The following is a 13,275-nucleotide window of genomic DNA, read 5'->3' on the forward strand; positions in this document are numbered from 1 at the left end:
CTCTGATAATGGGGCGCCTCTGATAATGGGGTGCCTCTGATAATATGGTATCCCTGATAATACGTCATCCCTGATAATGGGGCGCCTCTGATAATGGGGCGCCTCTGATAATGGGGTGCCTCTGATAATATGGTATCCCTGATAATACATCATCCCTGATAATGGGGCGCCTCTGATAATGGGGTGCCTCTGATAATACGGTATCCCTGATAATACGGCATCCTTGATAATACAACAACCCTGATAATATGGCATCCCCGATTATACAGTATCCCCCATAATACAGCATCCCTGACAATACAGCATCCCTGACAATACAGCATCCCTGACAATACGGCACCTCTGAGAATACGGCACCTCTGATAATAAAGCACCTCTGATAATAAAGCACCTCTGATAATAAAGCACCTCTGATAATAGAGCACCTCTGATAATATAGTGCTTATGCACTGTCTAGATGTGCTAAGTTGTGAAATGCCCTTGATAATAGGGCACCCTGATGATTCAGCATCCCTGATAATACAGCACCCTCGGTTAATATGGTGCTTATGCACTGGAATGTCAGTCTAGACTTGTGCTCAGTTGTGAAACGGATCTTGAAATAATGACTTTCTGACTAGGAATGTTGAGGAGAAAATATATAATAAAACACCTTGGAATATATTCCAATCAAATAAAAGATGAGAACAGAAACAGGTTGTAATGTACATTATTGGACATATGTACAAGACCTCCTGAGATAGCAGAGGTGGAGTAGGTCATGACTGATCACTCATTGGGTTAGCAATCTCGCCGTTTAGCCAGAAAGTCATGGGTTCAAACATCATGTTATGACATAGCCCCTGTGTCTCTTAATATTGTAACATCTTTACCTACTCCACCCTGTACATATGGAAGACTTTCCCCTCACAAACAAAATCTTTAAATATTTCTGCAACCTGCTCCTCAGAATTCTCTTGGGTAAATTGTGAACACATTCATACTTCTTTACCGATCACTGATTCTCCCTGTTTCACCTGTACACAAACCATTGTTTTTTCCCTGTGCCTGAACCTCACAACCCACAGTACTTCTACTTCCAGAACTTTTCGGTGCCTCAGTAATTTCAGCAGATTTTCCTTGCAATTTCCAACACACTGACTTCGTGTGCCCCACTTTAATGCAATGAAAACACCTCGATTTTCAAATATCACTCCTACCCTCAGCACCTTCCTTTTTATTCTGAAAAAAAACTTCCTGGGAATTCCCAGCCCCTCCTTCTCTTCCCTAACTACCTACCTTCCTTTCACCTTCCCACTTTCTATCCTTTTTGAATTTGAAAGTGTGACGAAAAGAAGGTGAACTAACTCATTCATCAGCTATCTCTGCTGCTTGTCTTACAGTTTGAACCCTCTGTTCCCCCACATGAGTTCTCACTACTGAAGGGATTGAGTCTTTAAATTCTTCCAAAAGAATTACTTCCCTAAGAGCTGCGTATGTTGTCTCTGTTTTTAACGCCCGTATCCACCGGTCAAAATTATTTTATTTTACGCTCTCAAACTCAATATACCTTTGCCCAGGCTGTTTTCTCATATTCCTAAATTTCTGCCTGTATGCTTTAGGAACCAACTCATATGCACTCAAAATGGGCTTTTTCACCACATCATAATTCACCGATACCTCTTCAGACAGCAAAGCATATACCTCATGCGCTCTACCCAGCAACTTAGACTGTAATAATAACGTCCAGTACTCCTGTGGCCATTTCATCTATTTAGCTATCTTCTCAAATGAAATAAAGAATGCTTCAACATCTTTTTCCTCAAACTTTGGAAGAGCTTGTACAAATTTAAACATCCCCCCCCCCCCCCCACCTACTGGGTTTTAGGCTAAAGGTTTTCTCATCATCAGAACTCTCCTCAGAATCCGAGATATCTTTTTTAACTTCCAGCCTTTTAAGCAGGTATTCTCTTTCTCTCTCTTTCCCTCTTGGCTGAAATTCCAGTTCCAGCTTCCTTTCTTTCTCCTGCCTGTCTGCTTGCTCCCTTTTAAATGCCATTTCTCTTTCCTTTGCTCCTAATTCAAGTTTTTCTCAGTTCCTTTGCTTGTTCAAATTCAAGCTTCTTCATTTCAGACTGAAGTCTCTCTACCTCCAGCAGTGACTCACTAGTGTCAGGTTTCACTTCCAACTATAGATACTGTGCTATACTTTTAACTATGCCTGATTTCCTAGCCCCGCAGGTAACCCCAATTTTATCTGCCCAACTCTGTTAACTTCCTCTTGGTTATTTTCTGCAACCCAATCAGAGTTATATCTTTTACTCCCAGACAAGTCTTAGCAATTGCCAAAGCCGTCTTGCAGCCTCACCACTTCTAAAAACACCTCACCAACTCCTGAATTCAAAGTGCTTCTCGTACTCGTAACCTTAAGATTCACCAATTCCAAACCAATCAAGGAATTACAAATGTTTTCCTGCCAAGAGCCCCCAATTGTTATGCCACAGAGGTTCATAAAGGTTGAGTTATTTAAACTCCCAGAGGGAAACTTTTAACAACTGTCATAACCTTATTTTCATTTGGTATGTTTGAGATGCAGCTCTGAATTCAGGAATAAAACCCACCAAGCCTCCAGAGGTTTTTTTTTACGTAAATTAAACATTTATTAATTTAACAACACATTTAAACACATACATATGTCTACAAATTACTACCATAATAACTTGAAAACAAATCCCCAAATTAATCAGTCCCAGGTAATCTTTCCCAAGGCAACAATAACCCATAGACTTAAACAGACACCAGGAAAAGCACATTTTATCTTACGAATTCAAAATGAGGTTCCTTTCAATTTGTTCCTTCGCAGACACAGTTGTAGGCTTACAGGCAGCTTAGATCTCACATGCCTCTGACCACCACACAAAACTCTTCTGTGTATACCTAGCCTTCTCTTTGAATATAAATTCTCATTGTATCACCAGGCTCTTTGAACTCCACCTCTTCTAACAATAAAACCCCTTTTAGAGCACCAATTTTATTAGTAATATAAACATATTGTTTGGAGTCTCCTAGCTAGGTGCAAGATTTCACCCCCAGTCTTTGAACGGTTTATTCAACAAAATGCAAATGTCCCCTCTACCTAACCATTTAACATCTCAAAACTACCATACATCAAAACACCCAGACTAGCTGGCTTTAATCCAATTAGGACAAATACACTCACACCCACAGACACAGACCCTACAACAAGTCAAATTTAAAATAATTTCCAATAACATTAATATCTTCATGACACCCCATTAGAAGGTGCAGCACTGAGAGACCGCACCTGGCGCAGCAGTGAGGGGGTGCTCCCCAGCGCAGCACAGTGGGGGTGCTCCCCAGCGCAGTACATGGAGAGTGCTCCCCAGCGCAGTACATGGAGAGTGCTCCCCAGCGCAGTACTGAGGGAGCGTTCCCAGTGCAATAAGAAGGAATGCTGCACTGTTGGAGGAGCCATCTTTTAGATGTAACTTTAAATTGAGATCCCATTCAGTGGATTTAAAAGATCCCGGAGCATTGTTTGAAGGGGAGCAAATGTCCTGATGAATATCCTCCAACCAATATCCCTAAAAACAGATTATGTGGTTATTATCTCATTCCTGTGTGTGGGATCTTACGGTGAGCAAATTGGCTGCTGAGTTTTCTGCACTACAACAGTGAACTTAAGAAAATCACTTAATTGGCTATAAAGTGCTTTGGGACATGCTGAAATCAGAAAGGTGTTATAGAAATTTTGAGTTATTTTCCTTTAGCGCCTCAATGTAATATAGAGAGATGGACAGTAGGTGTCACCATGACACCATGACCTGATTTAGATATAACTGCTGCATTCAGCCAGTGAGTAACTGAGCTTCACAATGCAGGCGCTCCCTGACTCCATCCCCAGCCTATTCTGAGTTAGCTGATCTTACCTGGATACTGAAGGGCAGTTGGGGATGGGCAACAAATGTTGGCCTTGCCGGTGATGCCCACATCACATGAATTCATGAAAAAAATGCTGGGGCTGCAGTCACCCTCGGTGCTCGCAGTTAGAGAAGGAAAATCCCATTGAAGCTCCCAGGCCTGATTGCAATCCAGCGCCACTTTCCTCTGAGCTTTGTGTGTGGACGGCATCGGGCTCATCTATGATAGCTCCGCGATCCAATAGCCTTCTCATTTTGGCATCTGTCCTCACAAATGGCCCACTCAGGTGAGACTCTGGAAGAGGCCTGGTGTCTGTGGAACCTGATGTCAGGAGAAGTCAGAAGAGGAGAAAGTAAAACTTTCCAAGCTTGACAGCAACTCCCACATTCTAACTAATAAAAGGTTCCAGATGTTCCATCGGATCAAGTTAATAAACCGTTCTCCCTTTCAGGCCACCTTGCTAGCAGGTACCCTGTGGCATTGCTGGTGGAACGTTGGATGGTTTGCTATTTCATAATTATGTACAAACTGCTGTTAAGGTGACACAGGATATAAGTAGGCCTGACCCTTAAATTCGAGACAACTTGCTGAACGTTCTGCCCAATGGGAGGCTAATTGCTTTTCGTGAGGAAAGCGTGAAGATTGGCACAAAAATAAAAATAGCTGGAAAAACTGAGCAGGTCTGACAGCATCTGCGGAGAGGAATACAGTTGACGTTTCGAGTCCGTACGACTTGGTATATGTTTGTAAATCTCTAGGCACCAAGTTAGAAAGAATCAGCAGGAACTGACTAGCTTTCTTTGAACTACGACCACTGAAAGTACAACTGACTTGTGACTTTTATCCTGAGACAGATTTTACCCCTTCTCTCATTCCCCTGTCAGGCAGTTATCCTGTGCTGAAACTCTTCAGGAAATATTTACATATCCATATCACAGGCACTATCAGATCTTTAGGAAACATTTAACTTCATTATGTTAGGTGATAAAGTGACGACGGATAGAAGGGTTGTTGTGCAGTAACCTGTGTCGTAGCCTGTGGTCCCCGCTCTAACACACTGAACTCTAAGCCTGTGGTATCGCTACATATAGTGACTCTGCTCTGAGTCGCGCGTCATACACCATACTTCCTATATTGTAACGGAAGGATTGCAGCATTACATACTGGCAGAAAACTCTGTCAAATCTAACAACTGCACTCCTTGGAACCGCTGCACACTCCCTCTCCCCCCCACCCCACCCCACCCCAGGTCCCCCCCCCCACCTCTCCCCAAACTCCATGATCTGTCCAAATCCAGACTAGGATTTTTTCCGGCTGAGAACACTGCCATGTAGACAACCATGGGATCCAGGATCAAGTAAGAGACTCAACCACTTTCAATGTGATTGCAAGATTGTGACACTTTCCTTATTTTGTCTGTTGCATTTGTTTCCTTCTCTGCCATTGCTCTGCTCAGCTCATGCTCGAGCGACAGTTATTTGAAGTGAACTCAGGGTTTGAAGGGAAGGAGCTGAAATTGCGGTTTAGCTGATGCTCGAGTCAACAGGTGGTTTTGTATCGTTGAAGTGAATTTAAATAATTATTTTCTTAGTCTCATTTTTAACTCTTTGCCACTGCTTTAACCTTTGTCAACAAATATAGCTGGTGAGCAAGGGCTGGGAGAGGCTAATGTCGCCTGTACACCTGGGATTAAGTCTGTACAAGAGATTGAGTGATAACAAAATGGTTGCTTAAAAAGGAAGTTAGTGTGAGGTTCGTACCTAACCTAGGTTTGTGACCTGATGGATGTAGATCATCTCGACTTTCTACTGTTGTGTGTAGTTGTTTCACCCCATGTTCTACAACACTCAATAATCTGACAGAAGCTTGTTCTTCACAAATCTAAATCATCACTCTCAGAAAGTAAGAAGCTTTGAAATGGAACAGAGAGCGGATGTTGAACGAACTTGATGGGGTAGCTTGTAAGTAACTGTTTCACCCAATGTTGATGGTGGGGTTTGTGGATTCTCAATCTAGCCTGTTGAGTACAATCTCTAAATCTGTTACAAGACATTGCTTAACTAATATTAGCCCGATATAGACCAGCTAAATCTATAAATGTTGAGAATAAAAGATCCTGAGAACAGAGGAAGCAGAAACAGAGAAATTTTACCTTGTACTGTTTCTAATGCTCATTCTATTACTAACTAGTTAATAGGTGCATTTGTTTCACTAATACAAAAACAGAATTACCTGGAAAAACTCAGCAGGTCTGGCAGCATCGGCGGAGAAGAAAAGAGTTGACGTTTCGAGTCCTCATGACCCTTCAACAGAACTAAGTAAAAATAGGAGAGGGGTGAAATATAAGCTGGTTTAAGGTGGGGGAAGAGAAGTTGGGGGGCGGGGGGTGGTTGTAGGGACAAGCAAGCAGTGATAGGAGCAGATAATCAAAAGATGTCACAGATAAAGGAACAAAGAGGTGTTGAAGGTGGTGATATTATCCAAGAGAATGTGCTAATTAAGAATGGATGGCAGGACACTCAAGGTACAGCTCTAGTGGGGATGGGGTGGAAAGACTGACAGGGCATTACAGGTATAGATTTAAAAATAATGGAAATAGGTGGGAAAAGAAAAATCTATATAAATTATTGGAAAAAACAAAAGGGAGGGGGAAGAAACGGAAAGGGGGTGGGGATGGAGGAGGGAGTTCAAGATCTAAGGTTGTTGAATTCAATATTCAGTCTGGAAGGCTGTAAAGTGCCTAGTCGGAAGATGAGGTGCTGTTCGTCCAGTTTGCGTTGGGCTTCACTGGAACAATGCAGCAAGCCAAGGACAGACATGTGGGCAAGAGAGCAGGGTGGAGTGTTAAAATGGCAAGCGACAAGGAGGTTTGGGTCTTTCTTGCGGACAGACCGCAGGTGTTCTGCAAAGCGGTCGCCCAGTTTACGTTTGGTCTCTCCAATGTAGAGGAGACCGCATTGGGAGCAATGAATGCAGTAGACTAAGTTAGGGGAAATGCAAGTGAAATGCTGCTTCACTTGAAAGGAGTGTTTGGGCCCTTGGACGGTGAGGAGAGAGGAAGTGAAGGGGCAGGCGTTGCATCTTCTGCGTGGGCATGGGGAGGTGCCATAGGTGGGGGTTGAGGAGTAGGGGGTGATGGAGGAGTGGACCAGGGTATCCCGGAGGGAACGATCCCTACGGAATGCCGCCAGGGGGGGTGAAGGGAAGATGTGTTTGGTGGTGGCATCATGTTGGAGTTGGCGGAAATGGCGGAGGATGATCCTTTGAATGCGGAGGCTAGTGGGGTGATAAGTGAGGACAAGGGGGACCCTATCATGTTTCTGGGAGGAAGGAGAAGGCGTGAGGGCGGATGCGCGGGAGATGGGCCGGACACGGTTGAGGGCCCTGTCAATGACCGTGGGTGGAAAACCTCGGTTAAGGAAGAAGGAGGACATGTCAGAGGAACTGTTTTTGAAGGTAGCATCATCAGAACAGATGCGACGGAGGCGAAGGAACTGAGAGAATGGGATGGAGTCCTTACAGGAAGCGGGGTGTGAGGAGCTGTAGTCGAGGTAGCTATGGGAGTCGGTAGGCTTGTAATGGATATTGGTGGACAGTCTATCACCAGAAATTGAGACAGAGAGGTCAAGGAAGGGAAGGGAAGTGTCAGAGATGGACCATGTGAAAATGACGGAGGGGTGAAGATTGGAAGCAAAATTAATAAATTTTTCCAGGTCCCGACGAGAGCATGAAGCAGCACCGAAGTAATCATCGATGTACTGGAGAAAGAGTTGTGGGAGGGGGCCGGAGTAGGACTGGAACAAGGAATGTTCCACATACCCCATAAAGAGACAGGCATAGCTGGGGCCCATGTGGGTACCCATAGCCACACCTTTTATATGGAGGAAGTGAGAGGAGTTAAAGGAGAAATTGTTCAGTGTGAGAACAAGTTCAGCCAGACGGAGGAGAGTAGTGGTGGATGGGGATTGTTCGGGCCTCTGTTCAAGGAAGAAGCTAAGGGCCCTCAGACCATCCTGGTGGGGGATGGAGGTGTAGAGGGATTGGACGACCATGGTGAAGAGGAAGCGGTTGGGGCCAGGGAACTGGAAATTGTTGATGTGACGTAAGGTGTCAGAGGAATCACGGATGTAGGTGGGAAGGGACTGGACAAGGGGAGAGAGAAGGGAGTCAAGATAACGAGAAATGAGTTCCGTGGGGCAGGAACAGGCTGACACGATCGGTCTGCCGGGACAGTTCTGTTTGTGGATTTTGGGTAGGAGGTAGAAGCGGGCCGTCCGAGGTTGGGCGACTATCAGGTTAGAAGCTGTGGGAGCAAGATCTCCAGAGGAGATGAGGTCAGTGACAGTCCTGGAAACAATGGCTTGATGTTCAATGGTGGGGTCATGGTCCAGGGAGAGGTGTAGGAGGAAGTGTCTGCGAGTTGACGCTCAGCCTCCGCGAGGTAGAGGTCAGTGCGCCAGACAATAACAGCACCACCCTTGTTTCACTAATTACTCAACAGATTCTTATGAGAATACTGGTTTAATGTGAAGAGAAGTTCCTTTCTTTGTCTGGTCTCTCCCCTCAGGCCAGGGCATGGTCTTTGAATGGTTCTTACTCCAGCAAGTCCAGGCTTGGCTATTTCCCATTTAGATTGTTCAGTTTGTTTATGTCACATTTATTTTTTACAAAGTTCTGCCAACATGCTCGTCCCTGCCCTCCCTTGTGTGAGTCCCAATTATCATACTGTTTCAACATTGGGCCTTGGTTTAAGAGATGTTCCAAAGCAATTAGCCCCTCTTCCTTCATTAGTCTTGATCATACTTCCTTTTCATTGAGTTGTGGCTTTGTGGTGTTAGTCAGCTTTTCTTTCAAGATTGTTTTACAAAAAACTTTTTAGGGTCACCAGTTTTAACAGATTCCTGCAGCTCACAATTAATTTTAAGAAACAGTACTAAACTAAGCAAGTACACCACATTAGGAATTAAAAAACAGGATACACTATATAATTACAGATCACAACAAACCCATGAACTGCTCCACTCAATCCAAGGTTCAAGCACCTTGTCCATGTCCATGTTGTTTGCTTTCCTCTAAGTTTGTGTGAATTGACCAAACTATACACTCAGTGTGAAAACCAGTGACATGGGAATCCCTGTCACCCACATTGTAATTGTATGTGCTGTATCTGTCTTTTCCTTGTACAATCAGTTCACCGAGTCTTTATATTGGTTCAATAATGCAGCAACAGGCAGTAAACTGTTCCGTTACACTCTCTGTAGTGCCTTCATAGGAGGTCTTGTAGGGCAGTGGATAGCGTCCCTCCCTCTGAGCCAGAAGTTCTGGGTTCAAATCCCATTCCAGGACTTGATGCCCAAAGGAAGATGCATTCCTAGTATAGCCAAACAGGTTAGTTATCAACTTATAATTCCTTCCAACATGTGCCAAGAGAGGGAGAGATTCCTGGTCAGCTATGTGATGGAAAGAAATTGGAGCCTCTACTACCACTATCCGTAGCTCCAGGCTACAACATGCATGTAAAAACGTACCCTGCCACAGCGACTCGGACTCCGAGTAAGGTAGGATCAGAATAATTGGTTGAAGGGAAAGTCTCACTTGACTAAAAATCAATAGTTTAAATTAGACGGGCAGGCACTTTGACAAGGAGGGGCTGGGCTAGATCCCCCACACTCTAAATCTCGACACTCAGAACCACTTCACCTTTGATTGCTGTGCTTTCAGCTGCCAAGATCCTAAGCTCTGGAATTACTTCCCTACACCTCTCCGACTCTCTTCCTCACTTTCCCTCTTTAAGACACTTCTTAAAATCTACGTCCTTGACCAAGCTTTTGGTCATCTGACCTAATATCCCCTTATATGGTTCGTTGTCATACTTTGTTTTATAATGCTCCTATGAAGCGCCTTGAGATGTTTAGTTATGTTAAAGGCACTATGTAAATATAATATATATAAAAGTTGTTGTGAGTTTATGAAGTGTGGAAGGCAGGAGGCTTTTCCAGCATTAGAAAAATGTGTCTTCAAGGTAGCTCAGGCTTTGTCAGTGCCACAAGCATACAGTGCTGCACAGCAGACTTGTGAGAAAAGTTATAGCTCATGGAATAAAGGGGACAATAGCAACATGGAAACAAAATTGGCTGAGTGACAGGAAACAGAGAGTAATGGTCAATGGATGTTTTTAGTGCTGGAGGATGGTTTGTAGTGGAGTTCCCCAGGGGCCAGTATTGGGACCCTTGCTTTTCATGACATAGATTAATGATCTAGACCTTGGTGTACAGGGAACAATTTCAAAATTTGCAGATGATACGAAAGTTGGAAGCATTGTAAACTGTGAGGAGGACAGTGTAGAACTTCAAAAGGACATAGACAAATTGGTGGAATGGACAGACAGGTGTCAGATAAAGTTCAATGTGGGGAAGCGTGAGTTGATACATTTTGGTAGAAATAACATGGAGAGAAAGTATAAAATAAAGGGTAGAACTCTAAAGGGAGGAGCTGAGAGGCCTGGGTGTATATGCGCTTAAGTCATTAAAAGTGGCAGGACAGGTTGAGAGAGCAGTTAATAAAGCATACATTATTCTAGGCTTTGTAAATAGGGGCATAGAGTTAAAGAGCAAGGAGGTTAGGTTGAGCTTGTATAAGACACTAGTTAGACCTCAGCTGGAGTACCGTGTACAGTTTTGGGCACCAAAAGGAAGGATGTGAACGCATTGGAGAGAGTGTAGAAGAGGTTTACAGGGATCATTCCGAGAAGCGTCAGTTATGAAGATAGATTGGAGAAGTTGGGACTGTTTTCCTTGTTCAAAAGAAGGCTGAGAGAAGATTTGATAGAAGTATTCAAAATCATGAGGGGCCTGGGCAGAGTAGATGGGGGAAACCCCATTGACAGGGATTGATAACCGGAGGGCATAGATTTAAGGTAATTGGAAAAAGAAGCAAAAGTAATATGAGACAAAACTTTTTCACACAGCGAGTGGTTAGGCTCTGGAATGCACTGCCTGAGAAAGTGGTAGAGGCAGGTTCAATCGAGGTATTCACGAGGGAATTAGATGATTATTTGAAAATAAACAATGTGCAGGTTACGGGGAGAAGGCAGGAGAATGGCACTAGGTGAAATGCTCATTCAGAGAGCCAGTGCAGACATGATGGGCTGATTGGCCTCCTTCTGTGCTGTAACAATTCTATTATTCTGTGACCGCTCCCCCTGCACCCCCCCACCCCAAGGGCAACAATAATCAACCGCAATGGGAATTAAGACCACGCTATCATTAGCTAGGAGCTTGGTGGGTAATGTTGTAGGGCGCAAAATCATTTTGGCAGAAGTCTGGATGTGGGGAAGAAAGCTTAGACCAGGATCAAGAGATTTCAAAGTTGCCCATCCATTGATCTGAACTTGAGCCACCAGCCAAGGCTGGTGATCCAGTTGGTGCCAGACACTTTGGTGTTGGTGAAGGTCAGGCCTCTGTCAGTTAAAAATCCTGGGGTCAGTGCTCTTGGGTGGAGAGGGTAGAGTTGGGCACCAATGAGGGTGGGAACATTGCTCAAACAGAGTTTGACAGTGTTAGGGAGCAGACTCAAGAAGGGGCTTTTGATTGTCAGAAGTTAGGTTGAAAGAGGGCAGGGGGAGACATTGGTATAAAGTATTGAATGGATTATGAACTGTAGTCAAGGGGTCAAGGACAGAATCCATTTGGCTAGAGCTAAGGAACAAAAAAGGTGCAATTGCATTGCTTGGTGTCATCTACAGACCACCAACTAGGGGGAAGGATGTAGAGGAACAAATTTGCAAGGAAATTGCAGAGAGTTGCAAAAACTATAGAGTAGTTATAATGGGGGACTTTAATTACCTGAATCTATACTGGGATAGTATTTGTGTAAAGGACAAAGTGGGGCAAGAGTTCCTAAAGTATGTTCAGGAAAATTTTCTTCCCAACAAGGAAGGAGGCGCTGCCAGACCCGGTTCCTGGAAATGAGGTGGGCCAAGTAGATCAAGTATCGGTGGAAGAACATTTAGGAGACAGTGATTATTGTATCATAAGGTTCAGGTTGGCTATGGAAAGGGACAAAGAACAACCCAGAGTAAGAAAAATTAACTGGAGGAAAGCCAACTTCAATGGGATGAGAACAACCTGGACCGAATAAATTGGAGTCAAAGGTTGTCAGGAGAAACAGTAGCTGATCAATGGGCTACCTTCAAAGAAGATTTATACTCCCTCGAAAGTGAAAGGTAGGGCAATCAAATCCAGAGTTCCCTGAATAACAAAGGAACTAGAAATTAAGATAAAGTGTGCTTATGACAGGTTTCAGGTAAAGACTACAATAGGGAACCAGCTGAATAACGAAGGTACAAAAGGGAGGTGAAGGAGTAAGTAAGAGAAGTAAAGAGGGAGTATGAAAAGAGACCGGAAGCTAACGTCAAAGTGAATCCCAAAATCTTCTATAGGCATATAAATAGAAAAGGAGTGGTAAAAGGAGGATTAGAGATGATGAGGGACCAAAAAGGGAACCTGCACATGGAGGCAGAGGGTATAGCTGAGGTATTAAATGAATACTTTGCATGTGTCTTTACCAATGAAGAAGATACTACCCAGGCCAAAGTAAAAGGGAAGGCAATCCAGACACTGGAAGGGTTTAAAATTGAAAAGAAGGTGGTATTGGTTAGGATATCTGTACTTGTGTTGATAAGGCACTGGGACCGAATGAGAAGCACCCAAGGATACAGCGAGAAGTGAGAGTGGAAATTGCGGAGGCACTGGCCATAATTTTTCAGTTTTCCTTAGTCTCAGGGGTGGTGCCAGTGGGCTGGAGAATTGTAAACGTTACACCCTTGTTCAAAAAGGGGTGTAAGGATAAACTCAATAACTATAGGCCAGTCAGTTTAACTTCAGTGGAGAGGAAACTTCTAGAAGCAATAATTCTGGCCAAAATTAATAGTCACATGGACAAATGTGAGTTAATTAAGGAAAGCCAACCTAGATTTCTTAAGGGAAAATCATGTTTAACTGACTTTCTGGAGTTTTTCGAAGAGATATCAGAGTGGGTTGATGAGAGCAATGCTGTTGATGTGGTGTACATGGACTTCCAAAAGGCATTTGATACAATGTCGCACAACAGACTTGTGAGCAAAGCTATAGCTCATGGAATAAAAGGGACAGTAGCAACATGGATACAGAATTGGCTGAGGGGCAGGAAACAGAGAATTTTTTGGGCTGGAGGAAGGCTTGTAGTAGAGTTCTGCAGAGGTAAGTGTTGGGATCCTTGCTTCTCCTGATATATATTAATCATCTGGATCTTGGTGTGCAGGGCACAGTTTCAAAGTCTACAGCTGATAGAAAACCCAGAAGCATTGTGAACTGT

At 43.8% G+C, this 13,275-nt stretch overlaps 1 protein-coding gene across 2 annotated transcripts in view; it reads left to right on the plus strand.

The window, feature by feature from the left end:
* The first annotated feature begins 5,173 nt into the window (after positions 1-5,173).
* Positions 5,174-13,275, plus strand: part of LOC144668861 (DENN domain-containing protein 1B-like) — a 57,075-nt gene continuing 48,973 nt past the window's right edge. For both annotated transcript variants that reach the window (XM_078531288.1, XM_078531290.1), the window contains exon 1: positions 5,174-5,278. In XM_078531288.1, coding sequence (XP_078387414.1) covers positions 5,262-5,278 — 17 coding nt within the window. In that variant the 5' untranslated portion in view covers positions 5,174-5,261. The remainder of the gene's footprint in view (positions 5,279-13,275) is intronic.

Source organism: Cetorhinus maximus, chromosome 28 (genome assembly GCF_964194155.1).
Source record: "Cetorhinus maximus chromosome 28, sCetMax3.hap1.1, whole genome shotgun sequence".
Lineage (NCBI taxonomy): Eukaryota > Metazoa > Chordata > Chondrichthyes > Lamniformes > Cetorhinidae > Cetorhinus > Cetorhinus maximus.